Below are 27,638 nucleotides of genomic sequence, written 5' to 3'. Positions count from 1 at the left end.
TTCAAATTGTCCAAACTAGCAACAAAAAATAAGGAGTGACCAGGACAGCCTACAGACACATCATAATGTGCCTCAGTCCACAATCCACAACCCGCTTCGATTAAACCTTACCCTGGCACCATTTTCCAACAGCGCTGAAGGTGAGAGGGAGATCATTTGAACGCAAGGGAGAAGGAGAGAGAGAGAGAGAGAGAAAGAGAGAGAGAGACTGTCCTACGTAGATACCCTCCTCCGGCAGCAGCAAGTGAGAGGCTGGTAGACGGCCCTGAACACTGGCTCGTCCTCTGCACCCACCCCGAAGATTTCAATTTTCCTCGCCGCTTCAGTCGGCAAGATGATTGAGAGATGGAGTCGACCATGGGCCTACTCCCTGTCTCCAAGCCTCCTGGCCTGCTTGCCACAAGCTCGGCCTGCAGCCCTGTGGTGCACTCTCGGAGGTAGCAAAGCACCAGATGGCTCGATTGGCCCGAAAACACACTGCCAGAGTGTAGATAACAGGCTCCAACAGTAGCAAAACTATATTTGAAATTTTATAAAGTGGAAGGAGTAGATTGTAAACCATCTTAAAGATGTCGCCTTCGGGTGTGTTATTCGCTGGCGCCATCTTCTTCACAGTGACCACAAAACCATAAGACATCGGAGCAGAGTGAGGCCATTTGGCCCATCACATCTGCCCCACCATTTGATTCTGGCAGATTTATTTTCCTTTACAACCCAATCCTCCTGCCTTCTCCTTGTAGCCTTTGACAACGTTAATAATCCAGAACCTATCAAACTTTGTTTTAAATCTAACTAAAATGAAAGATCAATATAATTTTTCCCTCCAACATGGTCCATGACCCTCCATATTTCTTATACTGGAAAATAATTATTAGATGAAATTAGAGAATGTTTGTCCAGAAACGCCACAGGAAAGCTGAAAGCCTGTGATGGCTGGAACTGGGAGGTTGAAAGACTACAGTAGCTGATTAGCAGCAACAATGGAATTTAGTGTGAATGCTGAAGGCTGTGACCTATCAAGAAGGAAGATGGAGCCATGCGATGGAGCTTACGATTACCGTGCAGAGTAAATGGAGATGTTCCACAGAGGAATCACACTTTATATTGATTATTCAGCATCCTGACGACCAGGTTCAAGAACAGCTACATCCTTTCAACCATTCAGTTCTTGAACCAACCAGCATAACCCTATTCTCTGCAGTTTACCAATTTTCTGATCACTTTGATCACTTTGCACTAAAATCGACTCCCCCCCAGATTGTGTTCTTTCTTGTAAAAAATGTCTAATTTATGCTTAATTCATGGTCTTCATATGACTCGTGCTTACCTGATGCTACGTGCCTGTGGTGCTGCTGAAAGTAAGGTTTCATTAGTGTGCAGATATCAATAAACTCAACTTTGACTTTTTGACTTCAATTCAATCCCGTGCCCAACACCTTGTTGAAATATGCACTAGTAACCTCAGTATCATCATCTAAACCAGGCAGATTTGTCATACTTACGTAAAGTTTAGTTTGCACTTAGCAATCAGGGGGTAGACGACTGTATCAACAAATGGAACCAAAATCAGAATCAGAACGGGGTTGACTGTCTGGGTAGAAAGCACATTAAAAATCGATCAGATTCTTTGTCAAAGGGGATCAACTGATGAACACAGAGTGCGCCTGGACAAGTGAAGCATGCTTACCTGCATCTGATCAGGCTGGATATCAATCCCTCCCTAAAGATAAAAAGACGTTTGTTAGTGACCATCGGCATGGCTGATAAAAAGGCATCCAATTTTGTAAAATATAGTGAAATTGTTCATTGATGTTCTTACGAAATTTCCATTCATTGTAACAGCTTGCAAAGTCCATCTTGAACCCTGTAGAATCAAGTAAGGAATCCTGAGAAATTATAAATATTTAAAACGTGAATAAAATAGCCAGTCAGGGATTCGGGGGTGGGGGGGGGAACCCTCCTTTCCCAGAAAGGGGAGAGCAAGTGGATCTCCCTCTCACAGGGAGTGGCTAAGATGCAGGGGACGGAGGGAGGTACGGAGGGTGCAAGAGCCTGACCCTGAGCAGTACTGTACGATGTTCTCTGCTCCGAGAGCAGGGATGGGTCCCTGCAAGCTGGGGGAAGAGGTGAGGACTGAAACGAAAAGGGGCTGTAAATCTCGGGACTCTCCGCCTCAAGAGGACCGCGGAGGTTTAGTCTGCATATTTTCAAGGCACAGATCAACAGACCTTTAGATATTCAGGGAATCAGGGTGATGGGATTTATATAGGGATGTGCCGCTGAGATAAAAGATCAGCCACGATCATATTTAGACCAATAGTCATAGAACATAGAACAGTACAGCAAAGCGCAGACCCATCAGTCCATGATATTGTGCCAACCGATATAAATCTACTCCACAATCAATCTAACCCCTACACAACCACAACCTTCCAGTATTTTTACATCCAGTCCTTTGAATGTCCCTATTGTATCAGCCTCCACCACGGCCCCAGGCAGTGCATTCCATGCACCTACTACTCTTTGTATATCGATCCTCAGACTGCTCCTCTCAACTCCCCTCCACTCACCTTAGACACGGTCCTCTGGTATTGAGCACTGGCAGCCTGGGGAAAATGTACTGGCTGTCCACTCTATCTACACCCATTATAATCTTGCACGCCTCTATCAAGTCACTATAGTGGTGTAGTTGACACCAGGGCCGAATAGCCAATTTGTACCTCAATCCCTTTTATTCATGTTTACTGATATACGAATGCCTTACCTGCTGGTCAAACAACGCCCAGAACATCGGAAGAGGGATATACAGGAACAGAACTTTCAGCACCATCTTGATCTGAGCAATCAAATGCTCCTAAACCAGTTGATAAAGAGAAGAGATAACAAGAAGGAGGTGAGTCGTTTTCTCTGCTTGTTCCGTCTTTCTGAAATGTAACGCAAATCGTCTCTGACTGGACGAATTCAGTGCTGACGCCAACACCAGCTTCTGCCCCCTGACATAGAGCAAGGCCAGTCCAAGCGAGTCCACCTGGCACACCCCCGCTCTTCGCTGAAAGCAACGTACAACTGGGATGGCGCCATCCATCCCTCGGGACTTTCCCAGCACGACGGCTGCCTCAGAGCTGAGGAAAACCTCAGCGAGGAAGGAGGCTCTTTGGCCCACTGAGGGCAGGTCAACAATTTCTAAAATCCCATTTTATTCTCCCCACATTCCCATCTGTTCTGCCCAGATTCTATGCTCAGGGGGCAACTTACCCTTCAGCCTGCATGATATAGGAGCAAACCAGGACACCCCTGGGGAAACACACGCAATCACAGGGAGAAGGTGCAAACTCCACACAGATGGCACCAGAGGTCAGGGTTGACGAGCTGCGCCCCACCGTCGTCCACTTGTACTCTCACCCACCATATCCCACCCTCCCTTGGGTGAACAAAGATTAGTCGACTTCAGCCATACAGTTAAACATTGTCATTTTTTGTAGTTTTTACCCACATTCCAAAGACATACCGGTTAGTAAGTTAATTGGTCTTTGTTAATTGCCCTGTGATTAGGCTAGTGTTAAATAGGCGGATTGCTGGGCTGAAAGGGCCTATTCCACGCTGTATGTCTAAATAAAAGAGCCATGTCAGTCTAGTGAGGGAATGGTCAGTCGGAGCTTTGGATAGAAACGTTTCATCAGTCAGATGCAAGGTCTTAGCCTGAAGTATCAACTATCCATCTCCCTCCACAGACGCTGCTGTTCCTCCAGCAACTTGCCTGTTGTTCGGTCTAAGTGAGGGTCTTCATTGCATGTTTAAGATGGAAAGGACAAATTGGCAGAGGGATGAGTGGCAGCAGGCATGGCTTTCAAATCACTGGCCAAGGATTCACAGAGATATTGCTTCAAAACATTATTGTTACCCATTCTGATCTCAAACACATTGCTCAAAAGAGTGTACAAGGAGACGTTAAAAACGGAGTTGCATACAGGCTATTCCTGGATAACCTACAGATTCTGTTTTTACAGATGTCTAAGAGTTGCTTTTGTCAGCAAGTTGGAAAATGCACAAAAATCACTTGATATGGTAACCATCCCTCCATAGTATTGTAATGAAAATGATGAAAGGGGTGTAAGATTGATAAGAAAGAACAGTTACTGAAAGAGAAGGAGAAGGAGGAGGAGGGGGAGAGGAGGAGAGGGGGAGGAGGGAGTTGGAGAGGAGGGAGAGGGAGGGGGAGAGGGAGGGAGGGGAAGAGGGAGGGGAGGGGAGAAGAAGGGGGAGAAGGAGAGGGAGAGGAGCGGGGAGGAGGAGAAGGAGGGGAGGAGGAGAAGGAGGGGAGGAGGAGAGGGAGTTGGAGAGGGGGAAAAGGAGAGTGAGGAGGAGAGGGGAAGAGGAAAGGGAGGGGAGAGGGGGAGGAGGAGAGGGAGGGGGAGGGGAGGGAAAGGAAACTAATTCTACTACACATAGAAATGAACACAAGTCAAACTTTTGAATTTAATAATATTACAGGAACTCTTTTGTATGTAAAGGGGCAGTATCCTGGAGACAGGTTGCAAATACATTGGGAATAAGCATTTCCCTGGATATGGAAGCAAAGCTGAACAGTTGGGACTTGTGATTTTATGATTAGAAACTAGTATGGAAATAAAGTTCTTTCCAGAGACTTACATCATATTTGTCAGAAGCCCAATCCATAAAGTGCTCTCGTTTGGGGTACTGATTACTTCGGTGTTTGAATCTGTTTTTAATTGCAAACTGTTGGGGGAGAAAACACATTCATTTTGACACATCATTAATGAAAGTTAATAAAAGTTTTAGAAAAGTAAAACATCAGGGGAATCCTCAGAAACTTATGGAGTTACCAAGCTAAACAGCGTGAAAACAGGCCTTTTGGCCCATTGAGTCCATGCTGACCACCCATTTAGACCATTGATAGAGGAGCCGAATTAAGCCCTTCGGTCCATTGAGTCTGCTTTGCCAATCAAACATGGCTGATTTTCCTACCTTCTCTCCGTAACCCTTAACCCTCTTACCAATAAAGAACCTATCAACCTCTCCCTTAAACTCACCCAGCAACTTAACAGCACTCCATCACAACAGATTCCACAAATTCACCACACTCTGCCTGAAGAAATTCCTCCTCATTTCTGTTTTGAAAGGGACATCTCTTTATTCTGAGGCTGTACCCTCAGATCTTACACCCTTCTTCTAATGGAAACATTCTCTCCATGTCCACTCTATCCAGGCCTTTCCGAATCTGGGAGGTTAGTGACTTACACCAAACCTGCATGAGTCCCATTTTATATCATCTCCACATCCCTATCCACTCCCCCTATAAATATGTCGGCCATGTATTTAATCATACAATAACTCATTGGATAGAACCTTGCAACAGCTCCCCCATTCAATGAAAACATCCCAGATCTTGTGTCCCACTTCCATTTTCTACACTATCCTCATATTCATAAATTTCCTTAATATCCCAGAAACCTTCAATCTGTGTCTTGAATATTCCCAATGATCAAACCCACACAGCTCTCTTGGGTAGAGAATCTTTCAAATTCTCTACCCTCCGTGTGAATGAATTTCTTGTCAACTCAGTCCTGAATGGCCGTCCATCTCTCTGACACTGTGGTCCCAAGCACTAGACACTTCACTCAGGGTAAGGTCATATCCCTATCTATTCTGTCAAGCCCATTAAGAATTTTTGATGCTTCAAGAAGATGCATCATGGTTTGGAGGGGCAACTACTCTGCCCTTGACCGCAAAAAACTGCAGGGAGTCATGGAATGGCTCAGCACATCATCGAAACCAACCTCTCTTTGACGGACTGTCTACATGTCTCACTGCCTCGGTAGAGTGGCCAATATAACATAACATAGAACATAGAATAGTACAGCACATTACAGGCCCTTCGGCCCACAATGTTGTGCCAACCTTTAAACCCTGCCTCCCATATAACCCCCCACCTTAAATTCCTCCATATACCTGTCTAGTAGTCTCTTAAACTTCACTAGGGTATCTGCCTCCACCACTGACTCAGGCAGAGCATTCCACGCACCAACCACTCTCTGAGTGAAAAACCTTCTTCTAATATCCCCCTTGAACTTTCCACCCCTTACCTTAAAGCCATGTCCTCTTGTACTGAGCAGTGGTGCCCTGGGAAAGAGGCACTGGCTGTCCACTCTGTCTATTCCTCTTAATATCTTGTACACCTCTATCATGTCTCCTCTCATCCTCCTTCTCTCCAAAGAGTAAAGCCCTAGCTCCCTTAATCTCTGATCATAATCCATACTCTCTAAACCAGGCAGCATCCTGGTAAATTTCCTCTGTACCCTTTCCAATGCTTCCACATCCTTCCTATAGTGAGGCGACCAGAACTGGACACAGTACTCTAAGTGTGGCCTAACTAGAGTTTTATACAGCTGCATCATTACATCGCGACTCTTAAACTCTATCCCTCGACTTATGAAAGCTAACACCCCATAAGCTTTCTTAACTACCCTATCTACCTGTGAGGCAACTTTCAGGGATCTGTGCACATGTACCCCCAGATCCCTCTGCTCCTCCACACTACCAAGTATCCTGCAGTTTACTTTGTACTCTGCCTTGGAGTTTGTCCTTCCAAACTGCACCACCTCACACTTCTCCGGGTTGAACTCCATCCGCCACTTCTCAGCCCACTTCTGCATCCTATCAATGTCTCTCTGCAATCTTCGACAATCCTCTACACTATCTACAACACCACCAACCTTTGTGTCGTCTGCAAACTTGCCAACCCACCCTTCTACCCCCACATCCAAGTCGTTAATAAAAATCACAAAAAGTAGAGGTCCCAGAACAGATCCTTGTGGGACACCACTAGTCACAACCCTCCAATCTGAATGTACTCCCTCCACCACGACCCTCTGCCTTCTGCAGGCAAGCCAATTCTGAATCCACCTGGCCAAACTTCCCTGGATCCCATGCCTTCTGACTTTCTGAATAAGCCTACCATGTGGAACCTTGTCAAATGCCTTACTAAAATCCATGTAGATCACATTCACTGCACTACCCTCATCTATATGCCTGGTCACCTCCTCAAAGAACTCTATCAGCCTTGATCTGCCCTTCACAAAGCCATGCTGACTGTCCCTGATCAGACCATGATTCTCTAAATGCCCATAGATCCTATCTCTAAGAATCTTTTCCAACAGCTTACCCACCAGAGACGTAAGGCTCACTGGTCTATAATTACCTGGACTATCCCTACTATCTTTTTTGAAGAAGGGGACAACATTCGCCTCCCTCCAATCCTCCGGTACCATTCCCGTGGACAATGAGGACATAAAGATCCTAGCCAGAGGTTCAGCAGTCCCTTCCCTTGCCTCGTGGAGCAGCCTGGGGAATATTCCGTCAGGCCCCGGGGACTTATCCGTCCTAATGTATTTTAACACCTCCTCTCCCTTAATATTAACATGCTCCAGAACATCAACCTCACTCATATTGTCCTCACCATCATCAAGTTCCCTCTCAGTGGTGAATATCAAAGAGAAGTATTCATTGAGGACCTCGCTCACTTCCACCGCCTCCAGGCACATCTTCCCACCTTTATCTCTAATCGATCCTACCTTCACTCCTGTCATCCTTTTGTTCTTCACATAATTGAAGAATGCCTTGGGGTTTTCCTTTACCCTACTCACCAAGGCCTTCTCATGCCCCCTTCTTGCTCTTCTCAGCCCCTTCTTAAGCTCCTTTCTTGCTACCCTATATTCCTCAATAGACCCATCTGATATAATCAAAGACTTGCTAAGTTCCTCCAGCAATTTGTGTGTTGCTCTGGATTTAGCATCTGCAGAGTCTCTTGAGTTTATAATTCTGCATTCTGTTATAGTTTTGGCTTATAACTACCTTACTGCACTGTATGAACAGTATGCAAGACAAGCTTTTCACCATATCTTGGTTCATGGGACAATAGTAAACCAATTCCAATTAGAGACCCCAATCTTCGAAACTCAAGGGCATAAGGCCAGTGTGTGCTTAACCTCTACTGACTGAGTAACTCCCCAACCCGTGAATCTGATAAATTGCTGTTGCATTGCTCTATTTCAAATGTATCCTGAGTTAGAGAGGTCAGACCTTTACACAATATTCCAAGTGCTGTCTCATTAGGAGCCTGTTTAACTGCAGTTATACATCTTGACGCCTGTACTCAAAGCCTTCTTTATTGAAGGCCAACATACCATTTGTTTTCTTAATTACTTGCTCAACCTGACCATTAATTTTTACTGATTCATTTACATAGAAACCCAAGTCCCTTGGACAGCAATACAGTTCAATCTCTCACCATTCAAAAAATACGATGGAAATATATTAATGGGAGGGAATTGTAGGTGCTGATGATTGTGTGTTAGTAACTGAGATCTGATGTTCATATGATTCCTGCTTGATTATTTCCAGCCCCAGTGTTTCCATGTGCTTGGGAGGAGCCAATAACTTTGCACTTTTTACTAGTTACATTGATGACTGTACACTGAGTTGTAATGGTAAAGATCAAAATTGGCACTGGTCAGGGTTGGTGTATCCATAATCTCTCTTTAGCTGCCGTGCAGATTTGCTTGTCCAAGGTGTGTCGACGGGCTGAAATGCTGGGGTGGGAGGAGGCTTGCGAGAGGCTGGCCGAAGTGGTCTGTCCATGTGCTGTGTCCTCTACTCAACTCTTTGTTCAGAACAAGTGCCTGGAAAGTCACAGTGTGTCCCTACAGCATAAATCCCCAACTCAAAATCCCCAACCCAATGCATTGCTAGGGATGAAAAGAGAGGAGGAGGTGGAGAGTATCTTAAAAGTATCTATTTTAATGCTAGGAGCATTGTAAGAAAGGTGGATGAGCTTAAAGTGTGGATTGATACCTGGAATTATGATGTTGTAGCTATTAGTGAAACATGGTTGCAGGAAGGGTGTGATTGGCAACTAAATATTCCTGGATTTAGTTGCTTCAGGTGTGATAGAGTAGGAGGGGCCAGAGGAGGAGGTGTTGCATTGCTTGTCCGAGAAAATCTTATGGCGGTGCTTTGGAAGGATAGATTACAGAGCTCCTCTAGGGAGGCTATTTGGGTGGAATTGAGGAATGGGAAAGGTGTAGTAACACTGATAGGAGTGTATTATAGGCCACCTAATGGGGAGCGTGAGTTGGAAGAGCAAATGTGTAAGGAGATAGCAGATATTTGTAGTAAACACAAGGTGGTGATTGTGGGAGATTTTAATTTTCCACACATAGATTGGGAAGCTCATTCTGTAAAAGGGCTGGATGGTTTAGAGTTTGTGAAATGTGTGCAGGATAGCTTTTTGCAACAATACATAGAAGTACCGACTAGAGATGGGGCAGTGTTGGATCTCCTGTTAGGGAATGCGATAGGTCAGCTGACAGATGTATGTGTTGGGGAGCACTTCGGGTCCAGTGATCACAATAGCATTAGCTTCAATATAATTATGGAGAAGGACAGGACTGGACCTAGAGTTGAGATTTTTGATTGGAGAAAGGCTAACTTTGAGGAGATGCGCAGGGATTTAGAGAGAGTGGAATGGGTCAAGTTGTTTTATGGGAAGGATGTAATAGAGAAATGGAGGTCATTTAAGGGTGAAATTATGAGGGTACAGAATCTTTATGTTCCTGTTCGGTTGAAAGGAAAGGTTAAAGGTTTGAAAGCGCCATGGTTTTCAAGGGATATTAGAAACTTGGTTCGAAAAAAGAGGGATGTCTACAATAGATATAGGCAGCATGGAGTAAAGGAATTGCTCGAGGAATATAAAGAATGTAAAAGGAAACTTAAGAAAGAGATTAGAAAAGCTAAAAGAAGTTACGAGTTTGGTTTGGCAAATAAGGTGGAAGTAAATCCGAAAGGCTTCTACAGTTATATTAAAAGCAAGAGGATAGTGAGGGATAAAATTGGTCCCTTAGAGAATCAGGGTGGTCAGCTATGTGTGGAGCCGAGGGAGATGGGAGAGATTTTGAACGATTTCTTCTCTTCGGTATTCACTAAGGAGAAGGATATTGAATGGTGTAAGGTGTGGGAAACAAGTAAGGAAGTTATGGAACCTATGACAATTAAAGAGGTGGAAGTACTGGCGCTTTTAAGAAATTTAAAAGTGGATAAATCTCCAGGTCCTGACCGGATATTCCCCAGGACCTTGAGGGAAGTTTGTGTAGAGATAGCAGGAGCTCTGACGGAGATCTTTCAGATGTCATTAGAAACAGGGATTGTGCCGGAGGATTGGCGTATTGCTCATGTGGTTCCATTGTTTAAAAAGGGTTCTAGAAGTAAGCCTGGCAATTATAGACCTGTCAGTTTGACATCAGTGGTGGGTAAATTAATGGAAAGTATTCTTAGAGATAGTATTTATAATTATCTGGATAGACAGGATCTGATTAGGAGTAGCCAGCATGGATTTGTGCGTGGAAGGTCATGTTTGACAAACCTTATTGAATTTTTTGAAGTAGTTACGAGGAATGTTGACGAGGGTAAGGCAGTGGATGTAGTCTATATGGACTTCAGCAAGGCCTTTGACAAAGTTCCACATGGAAGGTTAGTTAAGAAGGTTCAGTCGTTAGGTATTAATGCTGGAGTAATAAAATGGATTCAACAGTGGCTAGATGGGAGATGCCAGAGAGTAGTGGTGGATAATTGTTTATCGGGATGGAGGCCGGTGACTAGCGGGGTGCCTCAGGGATCTGTTTTGGGCCCAATGTTGTTTGTAATATACATAAATGATCTGGATGATGGGGTGGTAAATTGGATTAGTAAGTATGCTGATGATACTAAGGTAGGAGGTGTTGTGGATAATGAGGTGGGTTTTCAAAGCTTGCAGGGAGATTTATGCCGGTTAGAAGAATGGGCTGAACGTTGGCAGATGGAGTTTAATGCTGAGAAGTGTGAGGTTCTACATTTTGGCAGGAATAATCCAAATAGAACATACAGGGTAAATGGTAGGGCATTGAGGAATGCAGTGGAACAGAGAGATCTAGGAATAACAGTGCATAGTTCCCTGAAGGTGGAGTCTCATGTAGATAGGGTGGTGAAGAAGGCTTTTGGAACGCTGGCCTTTATAAATCAGAGCATTGAGTACAGAAGTTGGGATGTAATGTTAAAATTGTACAAGGCATTGGTAAGGCCAAATTTGGAATATTGTGTACAGTTCTGGTCACCGAATTATAGGAAAGATATCAATAAATTAGAGAGAGTGCAGAGACGATTTACTAGGATGTTACCTGGGTTTCAGCACTTAAGTTACAGAGAAAGGTTGAACAAGTTAGGTCTCTATTCATTGGAGCGTAGAAGGTTGAGGGGAGATTTGATCGAGGTATTTAAAATGTTGAGAGGGATAGATAGAGTTGACGTGAATAGGCTGTTTCCATTGAGAGTAGGGGAGATTCAAACGAGAGGACATGATTTGAGAGTTAGGGGGCAAAAGTTTAAGGGAAACACGAGGGGGTATTTCTTTACTCAGAGAGTGATAGCTGTGTGGAATGAGCTTCCTGTAGAAGTAGTAGAGGCCAGTTCAGTTGTGTCATTTAAGGTAAAATTGGATAGGTATATGGATAGGAAAGGAGTGGAGGGTTATGGGCTGAGTGCGGGTAGGTGGGACTAGGTGAGATTAAGAGTTCGGCACGGACTAGGAGGGCCGGAATGGCCTGTTTCCGTGCTGTGATTGTTATATGGTTATATGGTTATAAAACCAATTGCAAGTCTTGTCTCTTTCCTTTGACTTTTTTGACAGCTACTCTTCTTTCTGTCTTGGATGTCGTATTCTTTTTCCCCTTTTCCTGCAAATCCAGCTCACCAAGCTGACATTTTAAACCATCCTTCACTAAACTATACCCATGTGCCAAGTTGCCCCAACTTCATCCACTCTCCTTGAACAGAGCCATTAGGTGTTGCACATCTGCCACTTTTGAGGGGAATTTGAGCTGGAAGACAATCCTGGGGTTCTGACGGGGAGATTAGTCCTTGAGGCAAGATTATAGGACCCATGCTTTATTCCCTCACAGCGTTTAGTTCTAGCAACACCCAGGGAAATTAACCTCGGAACAGGGAATGTAGAATGGGCAAACACACTTCCCTAATTAGAGCAACCAGTTTCTGCTACACTTGTTCAAGAGTGCAGACATTAGTTTGCAGGAGTGTTAGTCGGCCTACAGAGTTAGCAATTTGTGATACAAGCCAACAGCTGTTGAGAGGAAATCACGATATTTATGTTCATACCCTTCTCGTGATGTCTGCTCTGCTGCTTTGCATTAAAGAATTCCGTTCCCAAGTTATTACTTACTGTGATGCACTTGCTAACTTTAAGCACGATATTTCCCTGTGGAGAAGACTTCTTGTACAAGGGACTTCCTCCGATAAATACAACTGAAATACACAAAATGCAATGGTTAATCGACGATGATCATTTGAATATGAAGCTTCTCACAAGCTTAGAGAACAGATGAGAACCCATGGATTGTATTGAAATGCTTGCCACATGTCCCATCAAGTGGGTCCAACAGTACCCAAGGAGATCAAAGCCATCCAGGACAAAGCAGTTCACTTGACTGAAATCTCACTCACCGTCTTAGGCATTCCTTCCCACCATGACCACCCACAGTGGCTGTAGTGCAGGTGCAGCAGGCAATCAAGAAAGCAAATGGTCTCCTTACTTGAGGAAGGATATACTGGCTTTGGAGGCAGTGCAGAGGAGGTTCACCAAGTTGATTCCAGAGATGAGGGGGTTAGACTATGAGGAGAGATTGAGTCACCTGGGACTGTACTAGCTGGAATTCAGAAAAATGAGAGGAGATCTTATAGAAATATATAAAATTATGAAAGGGATAGTTAAGATAGAGGCAAGAAAGTTATTTCTGGTAGGTGAGACTAGAACTAGGGGACATAGCCTCAAGATTCGGGGGAGTAGATTCAGGACGGAGATGAGGAGGAACTGCTTTTCCCAGAGAGAGGTGAATCTGGAATTCTCTGCCCAATGAAGCAGTGGAGTCTACCTCAGTAAATATATTTAAGAAAAGGTTGGATAGATTTTTGCTTAGCAGGGGAATTAAAGGTTATGGGGAAAAGGCAGGTAGGTGGAGATGAGTCCATGGCCAGATCAGCCATGATCTTATTGAATAGCAGAGCAGGATTGACTGGCCAGGTGACCTACTCCTGCTCCTATGTTCAATGTACACCGTCTACAGAGTGCACTGTGGTTCCTCAAGCAGGTTACGCCGACACCTCCCATACCCATGAGGTCCAACATCAAGGGCAGCAGGCACGGGGGAACACCACCACCTTCAGATCCCCACACTACCCTGACTTTGAAAGCCCATCACTGGAACTCCGTTGTCACTGGGTCTGAGTCCTGGTGCACCCTCCCCACTAGTGCTGTGGGAGCATCTTCATGGGAATCAGGGAAGGGCAGTAAATAATGCTCTTTGCCCACAGTGTCAGATCTGGGAAAATCAATGAAAGTAACCCAGTAAATCTCCAGCTCTCATTTTCACCTTCTCTGATCCATCCCTGCCTGATTACTATCACTTTCACATTTCACCATCATCTCCCCTGTCCATTATTCTCACTTGCCTTCCATCTTCACACATCTTCCCTTTCGTCTTTGCTCAACCCCCTTCCCTCCATCTATTCATTGAAAGGGTGTGGGCTGAGCCAGCATTTAATTGCCCATCCCTTGCTGCCCCTAAGAAGAAGGTGGGAAGACTGCACTTGAATCGCTGTATTCCTTGAGGTGTGGGTACACCCAGAGTGCTATCAGGGAGGGGATTCCTGGATTTTGACCCAGTGACGGTGAAGGAACGGTGATATATTTCCAGCTGAGAGTGTGCTTTTGCTGCCCTTGTCCTTTTGACTGGTAGAGGCGGTGTGTTTGGAAGGTGATGTCCCAGCAGTCTTGGCAAGTTGTTGCTCCTGAAGATGGTATGAACTGCTTCCACTGTGTGTCAGTGGTGCAGTGAGATGATTATGAATTGGGTGCTTACCATCTGGGCTGCTGTGTCCTGGACAGTGTGTGGCTTCTAGAGTTGCTGAAGTTGGAAAGTGTTTGATGACACTCCTAGCCTGAACCTTCTAGATGGTGGAGTTAGAAGGTGAGTACTTATCAAACTTCATTTATAACTTCCTCTAATCTTCATCCACCTGACACATGAAACCAATTTCTTTCTCCACTGATGCTATCCAGCTCACTGAGTACTTCCATGGTTTTGATTTCCTACCCATTTCTGGGATGCAAAGACATCTTTTACTAAAGGGTTCCACAACTCTGGTTCAGGGATTTCTTTGAGCTTTTGTCAAATGTCCTTTGTCCTCCAAAATGCCAAATAAAATAGTCTTCCATCCTATCCCCGCCCTCAATAATTACAAGGAGAGGGTTTTACCGCAGAGCACTTTCAAAAAGTTTGCACAGGGACAACGGGCTGAAATGCCTCCTTCCACAGCGTATAATGTTTCAAACTAAATGAGACATAAAAGATAATTCTTCAGCCCCTTCTGGAGATGGTCATTCTGAGTACACCTGAGGAAGCCAAGTTCCCAGAGGTCCCTGGACCACATTATAGCATTGACAGCCCTTAATGAATCAAAAGTCAATGGTTATTCCCCCTCATGAAGGTAAGGTAAGTTATTGGATGCTGTATCTATAACCAAAAGACCCAATATGGTTACTTCACCACCAACATCACTTCCCCTGCAGTGATGACTGATATTGGAAAGTGATACCGGTTACAGTACATTTCTTGGAGGAAAGAATTAACAAGACTTACGCAGAGCCACTGCCATCAGTGCGCCTGGGACCCCAAAGGCCAGGGGATAACATGCCTGGGGAACATGGCCACATTTTTGTTCTAAAACAGAAGAGCATTCCAAGGTTAGAAGGCCAAAAGGCAAAACCATTTTGTGAACTATTCAGGGTCGGGTACAAAATGTAAACAAAAACGCAAGCGATCTGCCTGGGTGTATCTTGTGAGGACGGCTGGAATGCATTGATCAGGAGGACAGGGTTTGGAGGCCACCCAGCTGTACTGGACTCTGATTGGACCACATCTGGAGCTCTGAGAATAGCTTGGAACACTGCACTTAAGGTTGGATCTACTGCCCTCGGAGGAAAGCTCGATCAGACTCACCAACAACTGTGAAGATCAAAATGTGCTATGCCTTCAACAATGGCAGAACATGCATGGGTTTTCACTGAAGTGTTACCATTGGGCATCACCTCAGGCCAATTGGCAAAACACTTGGTGGAAGAGAGCGGTATTAAGGAACTTCCTAGAGGACCGAGGGAGGAGGAATCAGGAGTTGTGGGATGAAGCACTGAATACATGGCCACCCAATCACAGAGTAATCAAGATGATTAGAGGCCCAGAAATGGCAATCTGCATGGGTTGTAGGGATGGAAAAGTTCGGAGGAGAAGCGATTGACGAGACAACAGCTTAGGGTCGAAAGAAATATATCACTCAGACCAAACTTGCCTACCCTGGAGTTCAGAACATTACCTAATTGGGGAGCTTAAGATGATTGTAGGTCTTCAGAGGATAGATAGCAGGGAGAGCCTATAGCAAACGGACAAGGCCACAAAATCAAAGGGAGTTCTCTCTGCACTTTTTCAAAAGCTGGGGAAATCTGGAATGCTGTCCTTAACAGCTCAAGGGGTAAGTAGAGTTTTGAAAGCCTAATGATCAGAAACATCAGCACTCTTTCTCGGCAAAGATGCAGCCTAACCTATTGCAAACACAACTTGCTACGTTGTAATTTTCTAGATCTTTGCACCTTTAATTGATTTTTGTTCTTGTAGGCAAGAACTTTGAAGCTTGGGGACCAGGGTGAGTAAGTTGAGCTGAGCCAAAGACTGGCGATGGCTGAATTGGTTCAAGGAGCTGAATAGCCGTTTTCTTTGTCCTTTTCCCCTTTTTTTTGAAAAGAATGCATGGAGTGAATATCAACTCCATTGATGAAAACGCAGTTGCACAAAGCCGCACTGAAAGGCATATACAATCGCTGCATCCGGAAAATGGTAGAAATCAAGAATACTGGATTATTTTGCAATTAGCTTTGATGTGTTTTCAATCAGAATGTTGATCAAAAAAGACTGATTGGCTTGGAGTAGTTTCCAAAAACTTTGCGGTTGATTGTTGTACATTGATACTTGCTTCATCAGACATGCATACCTCTCAGGATGGGAGTAACAATTGTGGAAATTAGACTTCCTGCATTGATTGATAAATAGAAAATTGAGAAGAACTTGCTCCTTTGCTTTTCCTTGAGAGAAAGAAGAGAGAATTGACTCCAGCAGCAATAGGAACCAAACGCATTTTCACAGATCATCACATTTACCTACTCCTGGTGTAGCTGATGATGTTACAGTAGGTTTAATGATGCTTAAGGTCATATCTAAATCTTCCAACAAGTCTCACCCCCTTTCAATCAACCCTTGAGAGAACCAGAAACCTGATGCATTGAAAAGTTGCTGTATCTGCAGAAAATTAGAGTTGGCACATCACACTGTGTTATTAATGATTCTTTTAATGATTTGATTTCTTCCTAAACCTTTCAGATCCAGAATCTAGGCAACCTCTCACCAACAGGTAGCAAATTGTTTTTAGGGAATGGTTTAACGTCAATTGTTAGGAACTTAACATGTTTCCTCGATATTCCTTTCTCTCTTAATCCATCCAATCTTTCTCCCACTCTTTTATTTGTCCCTCATAGAATCGGATGAACAGGTCCTTTGGTCTAATCTGTCCATGCAGGCCAAGACACATGTCTAAGCTAGTCCAGTATGCCTGCATTTGGCCTGCATCTCAGTCTAAACTTTTCCTACTTTTCCTATCTATGTACCTGTCCAAGAGTCTTTTAAATGCTACTGTTGTACCTGCTTCAACCACTTCCATTTACTGACCACACTCTGGGTGAGAAAGTTGCTCTTCAGGTTTCTATTAACTTTGTCCCCTCTCTCCTTAAACAAGGGGTTCCCAACCTTTTTTATGCCATAGACCACTTCCATTAAGCAAGGGATCCACAGGCCCCTGGCCTAAATCTATGGCCCTTTAATCCCCCAACCCTGGGTAAAAGGCTGCGTGCATTCACAATACCTATGCTCCTCATGATATTATACACCTCTGCAAGTTCACTTCAAATTCTCCTTTGCTCCAATGAGTAAAATGCCAGCCTGCTTAACCCGCCTGTACATGATTTGAATTCACCTGCTTTCTTCTAGCACCATTTTTGTGACCTTGTTTTGTTCAGGAGACAGATTACTTATTGGAATCTGCTATGTTTTCTTTGCTACGTGTATCTCCCAGCGAGATACAGGAAAGTACAGTAAATGCAGGGATAGATCTACCTAACAGTACATCATGAGATGCTCCATTCAGCTAGGGACAGCATGTCCTGTAATGTTCACACTTGAATAATTACAAAATAAAATCGCTATGCAGTTAATGAAGAAATATGCTTTTGCACTGAAATGATTGTTAACATGTTTGATATATTAAAGTACTTTCTTATTGGCTTTAGCAGTAGATTAAAGAATATACTTTAATCTTAATGTTTTTGTTTACCTGATCATCTTCAAACTGGTCTCCTCCAAATGCAGACACACATGGTTTGATACCACCAGTTCCCAAAGCAATAAGCAGCAGTCCGAGCATTGACAAACCTCTGGGAGAAACAGAATCTTGCATTGTAACACTTGGGCTTTGGTGCAGACTTTGAGGGAAAAAGTTGGCTGCAGCTCATTTGGTTGCAGTCTCACTTCTGAGGCATCAAACACAAGGATAGGGAGCTGGATATTCAACCCCTCAAACCGTAACACCCAGGACTATCAGTCCTACTCCTGCTCTCCTTTCTTCACTGAGTCTCTGCAACCTCTTCCTTAAGGCACCAGCCCACCAGCACTACTTGCCTTCCTTGTCACCTCTGCAATGGAGTCATTAGCAGAGGCTAATTATCCCACCAATTCATCTTCGTAATGTTCTAGTCCCCATAATTTACCATTCCCCCAATTTCTAAAAACCTATCTCTGACTTGAATATATTAAATCACTGATCCCCCACAACTCCCCAATTGGTGAGTTACAAAGATTCCCTCCCCATCCTTTGAAAGAGGAATTCCTCCTCGTCTCCATCCCTAATAGCCGACCCTGATCATGAAGCAATCACCCTTAGTTTTAAATACCCCCACCAAAGAAAACACCCTCCAACCATCCATTCTGCACAGCCCACTGATAATCAACATCACCTCTAATTCTTCCAAATTCCAGTCTGCTTAACAAAAAGCAAAATCTCCTGACACTGATGTCCGAAATAAGAAAGGCAAAGCCAAAAACACCCAGTAAATCAGGCAGTATCTGTCAAGAGAGATGCTGAATTAACATATCAGCTTGTTCCCTCTGCTTTCTTCCCCACAGTTGACATGAGGGACGACAGATGCTGGGTCAGGCACTGCCTGTGAATGGAAAGGGATGGTTGACCTTTCACGTCAAGACCCTTCATCGGGTCTACCAAACCTGATGAGTGTTTCCTGCATCTTATGATTTTCTTTTGCTTTTCAATCCAAAATGCTTAATATTTCCTCATCAGGCAGCTCCTTCACATCTGGAATCAATGCAGTGAATCTCCTCTGCACCATCTTCAAGGCAAGAATATCCCTCTTTAAAATGAGAAGATCAAACTCTTCGTGGTGTCACCAACTTCTTCCTTTATGCCCCTTGCAATAGAAACCAGCCTCTTCATTACTTGCTGCATTGGCATAGGAACTCTCCGAGGACGTCTGGAACACTAGTATTCCATAGTCTCTCTGAAGCAATGCCCCAGGTTTATGGGTTCAAGCCCCATTTGCAAGAGATCTGCGAACCCACACTGCGAGTATTACTGATGCAATTTAATTGAAAGATTGAGTTTACTTACATATGCAAATTCAGGTTGTCTGGGTAACCGTCTCCATTAGTATCAGATATGTCCGCAATGCTACTGACGGCTATAACCACTTGTCCAATGGTGTACACAATAGACAGGTAGACAATAGTCCTGTTGCAATAAAAATAGAGATACATCAGAGAAGAACACAGGTGCCTCCAGGTCATTCAGCATCTGGGCTGGAACTGAGAAAGTGCTCGCCTCAGGCAGCATAGAAATGCCATTAGGCTTTACAATTCAACTGCCAGGACTTAAGAACTTTTTTTTTTAAAGCTATTATTAATGCTTTTGAATTAGTGATTTAGATGCATATCATATTATTACTGAGTTAATATTGTATGTAATGAGTTTTTGCTACAACAAGTGTATGGGACATTGGAAAAAATGTTGAATTTCCCCATGGGGATGAATAAAGTATCTATCTATCTATCTATCTATCTATCACACCACGACAATATTCCAGCCTGCACACTTATACTCAAAGGCTCAAGTCTCAGGTGGGTACTCACCTTCACTGCCCCGCTGTTATTGACACATTCTTCCCCTTGTTCTCCGAATCAGTCAGCAAATATTCACTTTCCACCCCCTCACACTCAATCACTTCCGCACACACACACTCTGACACAGAGGCACCCAAACGTAAGCACACACTCTCGCACTTTCACACATATAGTGAGACAGACACACCAAACACACTCAGGCACTTTTTACACCTATTGTGGCGGTCTCTCTCTCTCTCTCTCTCTCTCTCACACACACACACACACACACACACACACACACACACACACACACACACACACACACACACACACACACACACACACACACACACACACACACACACACACACATTTTGACACACATCGTGATATACACACACTCCCTGATACAAGGAGACACCCATAAACACACACAAAACCACACTCATTCACACTCTGAAACACAAAAACAAGAATCCTCATTTAAATATGTTACACACATGTGCACGCTCCAATACGTAATTAGAGGAATGGTATTGTTGAATGAAAACTTAAATTGAGGCTCCTTCTGCTCTTTCAGATGGCACCAAAGACCCTAGCTTCGGTTCAGCATTGAAGCTGTCTCCAGTCTTCCAGATGGTAGTTACTCCACCACATTAATCTTAGAGACTGATTATATTACAGAGTGGCCACTTGCTCCCGCACAGACTAGAAAACATTTTGAGAGTTCAACGTAGATGCTACGCAAGGCCAGGCTTTTTTCTTCTAAATTTATTTATGAAGTAAAGCAATTTCTAAGGAGCTTACTTGAATTTTCCCAGCCAGGAGTCAGCGATAATTGCTCCAAGGATAGGCATTAAGAAGCACAAAGCGACAAAGCCGTGGTAAATTGCGGTGGCGAGATCCTCATCCCAGCGAAGAAAATAGCGGAAGTACAGCACGAGCACCGCTGTGAAAGAGACAGAATGGCAGAATCATCTCAGCATTGTTCATTCGTGGACATCTCCCCCCCCCCCCCCCCCCACACACTAAAATAGGAAATCAGTGTGCAACAGCACAAAGAATACTCGTGAGGTAGTCGCCAGGACTCAAGGGCCTGAGTTACAGGCAGAGCTTGGGCAGGCCAGGACTTTACCTGTATTCCCTGGCGCATAGGAGATTGAGGGGTGACATGAGGGGGCATAGATAGGGTGAATCTGCATAAGAAATGAAAATTAAGTGGAAAGTGAGAGGGGAGAAGGGAAAAATTAAGAAGAGACCTATGGGTGAAACTTCGTCATGCAGAGGGTGGAAGGAGCTACCAGAGAAGGTAGTTGAGGCAGGTGAGTTAATGGCATGTAAGAGACGCTTGGATATGTACATGGAAAGAGAAGGTTTAGAGAGTATGGCCTTAGGAGGGCACCTTTGTTAGAATGGGTGAGTCGGGCTGAAGGGCCTGTTTCTATGCTGTATGATCTACAACTCTAATTAAATTGCAATATTAAAAGGGCTCTCCTGTCCTCTGTTGTTCTGGCACATACTCTCCTCGCCTTTGTCGTCTTCAGTTGTCCTCTCCTGTCCCGTAAACTCAGCACTGTCCAGACCTCTGCTGCCTGTGTCCTCTCTTCCACAGGGTCGAGTACACTCCAGCACCCATGCTCAGTGTTCAATTCTGTCTCCAGTCAATAGACCGACAACAGATCGATTTCCCAGGATGGAAATGCCACATATCAGAGGGCATAGATTTAAGGTGAGCGGGGAGAAGATTAAATGAGGTTTAGAAGGCAAGCTTTCTGTCTTCCACAGAAAGTGGTGGATGCCTGGAATGCACTGCCGTGGGAGCTGGTGGAAGCCCATATGACAACAACGATGTTTAAGGGGGAGTTAGGCAGACACACGAACAGGCAGGGAATGGAGGGATATGGACCATATGTAGGTGGATGGGATTAGTTTCGACAGCAGTCGTGGCTGGCACAGACACTGTGGGTCAAAGGGCCTGTTTTTGTGCTGTACTCTTCTATGTTCTATGAATGAAAAATACTTAACTCTGTTTTCTACCTCAGTGCCATTGTGCCTGGCATGATCTGTCTTGAATGGTCTGCAAACAAAGTTTTTTCACCGTGTCTAGGTATGTGTGACAGTAATAACCCAACATCAATTATTCATCAGCTTGGCCCCTCTCCACTTCCTCCAGCCCCTCTTATCTCCTGAACTCTAACATTTCTGACCTCCCACTCATCCCAAATTTGAATCCCCAATGTTTTTGCCTGCCAAGGCTTTGAGTTGTGAAGTTGCCTCCCTAAATCCCTCCTTTCAATACTCTTTGAGAAACCAGCCTTTCTTTTTTTCACTATTTACTAATTTTATAATTTATAGTCATCTATTTAACTATCTATATATTTATTTAATGAGATACAGCCCTTTTGGCCCCTCGAGCAACCCACCAATTTAATGCTAGCCTAATCATGGGGCAATATGCAATGACCAATTAACCTACCGACTTTGGACTATGGGAGGAAACTGGAGCACCCATAGGAAACCCAAGCAGTCACAGGGAGAACGTACAAACTCCTTACAGGCAGCAGCAGGAATTGAACTTGGGTTCCCCATACAGTAAAACCTTTTGCTAACCACTAAGTTACCTTGCTGCCTAATTATTATGTCTTTGTACTGTATTGCTGCTGCAAACTTCATGTGATATAAGTTAGTAATAATATATATGATCTTCCAATTTTAAGTTATACTCTCATCCACGATGGTAGGATTCAGTTCAGGTCCCTGGATGCTGACTTAGTGATCACAGTGCTATTGAACCCATTTATTTGTCAGTCATTGCTCATTAGAAAGATAAGTCTCGTGTCAATAAGTTTCTGAAACAGGATACGGGATCCTAGGTAGCATCTTCACTTTTTCAGAGTGAGGATAGAGCACGACCAACCCAGCCAAGAACCACAAGATCCCATGCAGTCACCCGCTACCAGGTAGAACCCAGGGACGAGGATTTTTGGTCACTGACACATCGCGTACAAAACAGCTGGTACCTCGCATTCCATAGTAGGAGAACCTTTCGCAGAATTCATTAACCACAATGAAGCAGATGCTGATGGGATATCCAAGAATATTCAGCTGTAAGAAAACAAAGATACGTGACCTCCAATCTTCATCAATGGTCCATCTGTGATAAGGAGCTGGCTTATCACGTGTCACACCTGCCCCTGCTGTCCGAATATGTCATCTTCATGCATGAGTGATAGGACCTGAACACTGATTGGTTCTTATTGTTTAATCGTAGTCATGAGAAACAACATACTGACTGGAAGCGGAGAGGAGCAGACACAAACAAAGGCAAAGTACAGCAGATACTGGAAATCTGAAATAAAAATAAGAAGTGTTGGCAATTCTCAGGAGATCAGGCTGCACCTGTGGAGAGAGAAGCAGAAATAATGCTTTAACTCAATAACCAGGCAGTAAAAAGAAACGGTTGTGCTTCAAAAGTGCATTTCACAAACACTGAAATGTAGTTGTCATTGCAAGATGGTAGCTCGATGGTGAGAACCACACACCCTTTCTGAGTGAGATTGACAAGTTGTCCCCAAGGTACCAGGCTGGCTTCCCCCACTGTCTTTGAGAGACCTTGGTGCCTTAGGGAATGTCTCATTTGGCAAACGCCTCCTTTGCCCATTTTCCCAGAAAAGGGAAAGAAAATCAGAAAATCCAGCTCCTGTTACAAACAAAAACTACAAAGGGCAGGAAATCGAGCTGTTGCCAGGATTCTGTTATAAGATGGTAAGTGAACTCTATGCTCTCTGTCCATCTCAAGGCCTGGGTGGATGAACTCCAAACCACATGCCTGGGTCACCTAACACAACCAGCTGGTCAAGGGCTGGTCAGGCGGGAAGTCAGAAGGGATCTGAGTCATGAACCAGCCCTCATGCACCTCTGCTTTCTTAGAAGTCTGTCTAGATTCGGTGTATCAGCAAAATCATTGACAAAGTTTTGTAGATCCACAGTGGAGAGTATTCTAACTGGTTGCCTGGTAATGAAAACACCAATGACAAGGGAACAGAAAAGGCTACAGAAAATGATGGATACAACCCAGTCCATCAGAAGCAAAGTCCACCCCACCATTGAGTACATGGAGTGCTGCCACAACAAAGCAACACCCATCATCAGAGACCCATCACCCCCATCATCCGAGACCCATCACCCCCATCATCAGACACCTATCACCCCCATCATCCGAGACCCATCACCCCCATCATCCAGGCCATGTTGTCTTCTCATTACTACCATTGGGCAGGAAGTACAGAAGCCTTAGGTCCCACACTATCAAGTTCAGGAACAATTATTACCCTGTAACCAGTGAGAATAAACGACTCTGAACTCATTCAGCAACCTACAGACTCACTTTCAAAGGCTTCTGACAACTCAGATTCTCAGCATTATTTTCTTTATTTGCATGTTCTGTCTTCTTTTGTACATTCGTTATATATTAGTCTTTCCAGTTTATGTGCAGATTTTGATTAAATTCTGTTTTTTCCCTGTAAATGCCTGCAAGTGGACTGCAATGCTCTGCCACAGGCTGCAGCGGAGGCCAAGTCCGTGGGTACATTCAGAGTGGAAGCTGATTGGTCGGGGCATCAAGGGATGTGGCAAGAGGGGAGGTAAATGGGGTTGAATGGCCTAATTCTGCTCCTATGTCTTATGGTCTAAGTAAATGAATCTCAGTACATTGATAATAAGTGTACTTTGAACTTTTAAACTTTGAACCTCAAACCTGGGATCGTCCTTGGGGTTGGGGGGAGAAGGCAGGAGAAAGGGATTGGGAGGGGTAATAAATCACAATGGAATGGCAGAGCAGACTCAATGAGCAACGCGGCCTTATTCTGCTCCTATGTTTAACAGTCATATGGAAATGGGGGAAGACAGGTGTGATGGACGGAAGGGATACAGACAGACTCCTCAGTAACATCGTGGTTAATTTACTGAATCAATGGCCAGCACAGCCTCAGAGTCAGAGACATGGTTCGGTCCTGCCCTCCACTGCTGTCTGTGTGGAGTCTGCCCGTTCTCCATGTGACCACATGAGATTCTTCCTAAAGACACTCCTAAGGATACTTAGGTCAATAGGTTAATTGTCTACAGGAAATTGTCGCTATAGACTATTTCCTAATGAGGAAATAATTTATAGATTGGAGGCGCAAAGGGACTTGCGAGTCCTAGTTCAGCATGCTCTTTGAGTTAGCTTGCAGGTTGAGTCAGCAGTAAAGAGGGGAATTACCATTCCTTTCAAGAGGACTAGAGTATAAAAGTAAGGATGTACTGCTGAGGTTTCATCAAACATTTGGAATATTGTGACCCCTGTGTATAAGAAAAGACGTGCTGGCCAAGTCACTGGGTATATGAAAAGCAGAGATTGGATAGATTTCCGTGCAGCTGGCAAACCCATGAACACTAACTCACTATTCCTCTTTTACACTTTTTTTAAAAATTGTAATTTATAGCTTTTTTATGTCTTGCATTGTACTGCTGTCGCAAAACAACAAACTTCACAATGTATCTCAGTCATTAAAAAACCTGATTCTGATTCTAACTCTGGTAAGGAAGTTAAAGGTTTTGGAGTGAATGGGGTCGAAACATGATTGAATGGTGGAACAGACTCAATGGGCTGAATGGCTCCTACTGTACATCTTATGGTTTATAGGTGTAGCTAGGAACTGAGAGAGTTGATATGGATGTAGGGCTGGTGTAAATGAGTGGTTGGTTGTCAGTGTGGACTCGATGGGCTGAAGGGTTTCTGTGCTGTGTCTCCCATGGCAAAGCTTGGGTTTCTAGTTCTAAATTTACGAGCTGGAATCCTGCCATTACAATTTGAAGTCAAACAACTAAACATAAGAGCAACCTCATCCCAGGTAAGAGAAACCAGCGAGGAATGCTTCACTAAGGTCCTGCTGTGCTCACCTGGTCTGTCCTCAAAGTGACTCCAGACCCACCAACATGGTCGGCTCTTAACAGGCTGCTCAGTCAGGGTGATTAGGGATGGCCAAAAAATGCAGGCATCACCAGTGAGGTCCACATGGAGGAAAGAAAGTGAGAAGAGGGGGATGGAGGGGGATGGAGGAGGTTGGGGATGGAAGATGGACGACGATTGGGTTGCTGGAAGCTGAGAGCCACATCCGGGTGGAGGACTGGCATGTCTAAGGCAGCAAGTTAGGAGAAGCTCCAAAAGGACTCACTGTTCTAAAATTCTGATTTAATACGCAACCCAACCAGGTTTACAATCAACACAGAATCTTTTTTTAAGTTCTGTGAACTGAGCAGTGCATGCAGCATCTGTGATATGAGAAACCAGTTAATGTTTCGGGCTGAAGACCCTTCATCAGGTCTTGAAGCTGAAACATTAACTCTCTATCTCTCTCCACAGATACTGCCTGACCTGCTGAGTGTTTCCGGTGTTGTTTAATCCAATTTCAGATTTCCAGCATCTGAAGATTTTTTTTTTCATTTATAGTGACCAATAAAATCAGGTAGATGAGTACCTCAAAGTTCAAAGTAAATTTATCATCAAACTACATGTATGTCATCATATACAGCCCCAAGATTCATTTTCTTGCAGGCATACTCAATAATTCCAATAACCATAATAGAATCAATGAAAGCCCACACCCTGTTTGACAACCAATGGTCAAAAGACAACATACTGTGCAAATACAAAAATAAATAAGAAATAATAATAATAATGATAAATAAATTAATAAGCAATAAACATCCAGAGCCTGTGATGAAGAGTCCTTGAAATAGAGTCCATAGGCTGTAGGAACAGCCAATTGACTCCCTTTGCCCTTTAGTATCTAATGCTGTCAAAGTCAAAGTTGAGTTTATTGTCAGGTGCACAAATGCATGAATGCACAGGAGCTGTCAAAGACTAACTTGCAGAGCACATACATAAGAAGCACTTACAAGACAAAATATAAATGAAGCGTAAATTATCACTGGTTTTACAAAAGGGAACACAATTAGAAAGAAATAAAACAGTCCATTTTACTGCAAAGTGATCAAAGCTGTCATAATGTTGCTAAACTGTAGTGATTAGGGTTGTGCCCAATGGGTCAAGAATGACTGAGGGGCTTTAGCACACTCTTTTATAAATGTCTGCACTGACCTACCTACATGCTGAGTTTTAATATTCTTATCACCATGTCAAGGTTTCTGCCTTCATTCTCTCCCTTCGTTTGGATATTTACTCAGGGACATTAAACTGGAACAGGAGGAGGACATTCGCTTCCTGGTATCCCATTACTCCGTGATTAATTTGTCCCTTGACCACGTTGGCCTACTTTAGGTCTGTGCCTCTCCAAAACAAACTTCAAACAACCTCAGATGAGCCACTGTTACTGACGCCCCACCCTTGTTGGGGGCAGGAGCTTCAGACTCCTGGCTCCTGCAGTGTGAGGAGGAGGTGTATCTGTCACCGCCGATTACCTGGACCCTGCAAACTCACACTCATTTCTCAATCGTTCTTTAGTTCCTTGTGCACGAGGAGAACAACATGGCCCCTGTCACCACACTGTTCTGAATTCTGAGCAAAGAAATGCTATTTTTGTACAGAATCGATCAATGGTTAACCTTGTATTTGTTCAAATTTGTTATTTGCAAGTTTAATTGACATTCACAGTACAGTTGTTAAAAATCAATAGAAACTGCAAGCTCACAGCCTACAATACTATGAGGTTATTAAAGGAACAATCCCTCAGTTGGCATGTCCTTGCATCCTTCCATTACATCCTTACCTTGTCTCAAGTAAGCCCAATGGCTCTGGGCCCCTGCTATGTAGAGGGAAGCTATGCTCTTGAAAGACCTTTCTTGCCTCGGCTGACTGCACATTATCTGAAGGCTATCCTCGCCTGGACATCATCTTAACCCTTGCCTTGCCACAACTTCCACATATCCTTCTCTCACTCATGACTGACTGGAAGACAACTCTGAGGGCAGCCTTCTCCAGAGGGGAATAGTTCTCCATCCCAAGCAAACCCTTCAATCACCTCAGATCAGTCCTTCGAGTACCCGAGTCAATCAGAAGGAACAATAGGCCTAGTACTCGAGCAATTCTTCCCTGATCTTCTGTTTGGGACAGCAGTCCTACAGCGTGCATCTAGTATTCTTGTATGAAGCAAACTTGGAATGTGAAGGTCTGAAGTAATCCAGTAAAGCCTCCGAGGTACTGAATTGGCACAATCCATTATGCAAATGAACAGAGGCATTATA

The 27,638-nt window shown here is 44.0% G+C and overlaps 1 protein-coding gene across 1 annotated transcript in view; it reads right to left on the bottom strand.

The window, feature by feature from the left end:
- LOC140715867 (solute carrier family 15 member 1-like) overlaps positions 1-27,638 on the bottom strand; it is a 57,358-nt gene that overhangs the window by 23,757 nt on the left and 5,963 nt on the right. The window contains exons 3-14 of the mRNA XM_073028351.1: positions 22,415-22,499; positions 20,202-20,343; positions 18,904-19,023; positions 17,557-17,656; positions 16,165-16,255; positions 14,763-14,843; positions 12,287-12,369; positions 4,651-4,737; positions 2,765-2,854; positions 1,820-1,864; positions 1,688-1,720; positions 1,503-1,591 (exon numbers count right to left, since the gene is read on the bottom strand). Coding sequence (XP_072884452.1) covers positions 1,503-1,591; positions 1,688-1,720; positions 1,820-1,864; positions 2,765-2,854; positions 4,651-4,737; positions 12,287-12,369; positions 14,763-14,843; positions 16,165-16,255; positions 17,557-17,656; positions 18,904-19,023; positions 20,202-20,343; positions 22,415-22,499 — 1,046 coding nt within the window. The remainder of the gene's footprint in view (positions 1-1,502; positions 1,592-1,687; positions 1,721-1,819; positions 1,865-2,764; positions 2,855-4,650; positions 4,738-12,286; positions 12,370-14,762; positions 14,844-16,164; positions 16,256-17,556; positions 17,657-18,903; positions 19,024-20,201; positions 20,344-22,414; positions 22,500-27,638) is intronic.

This window comes from Hemitrygon akajei, chromosome 2, assembly GCF_048418815.1.
Source record: "Hemitrygon akajei chromosome 2, sHemAka1.3, whole genome shotgun sequence".
NCBI classification, from domain to species: Eukaryota; Metazoa; Chordata; class Chondrichthyes; order Myliobatiformes; family Dasyatidae; genus Hemitrygon; species Hemitrygon akajei.
The sequence above is the reverse complement of the archived record's forward strand: the minus strand, read 5'-3'. Positions and strand labels throughout refer to the sequence as shown.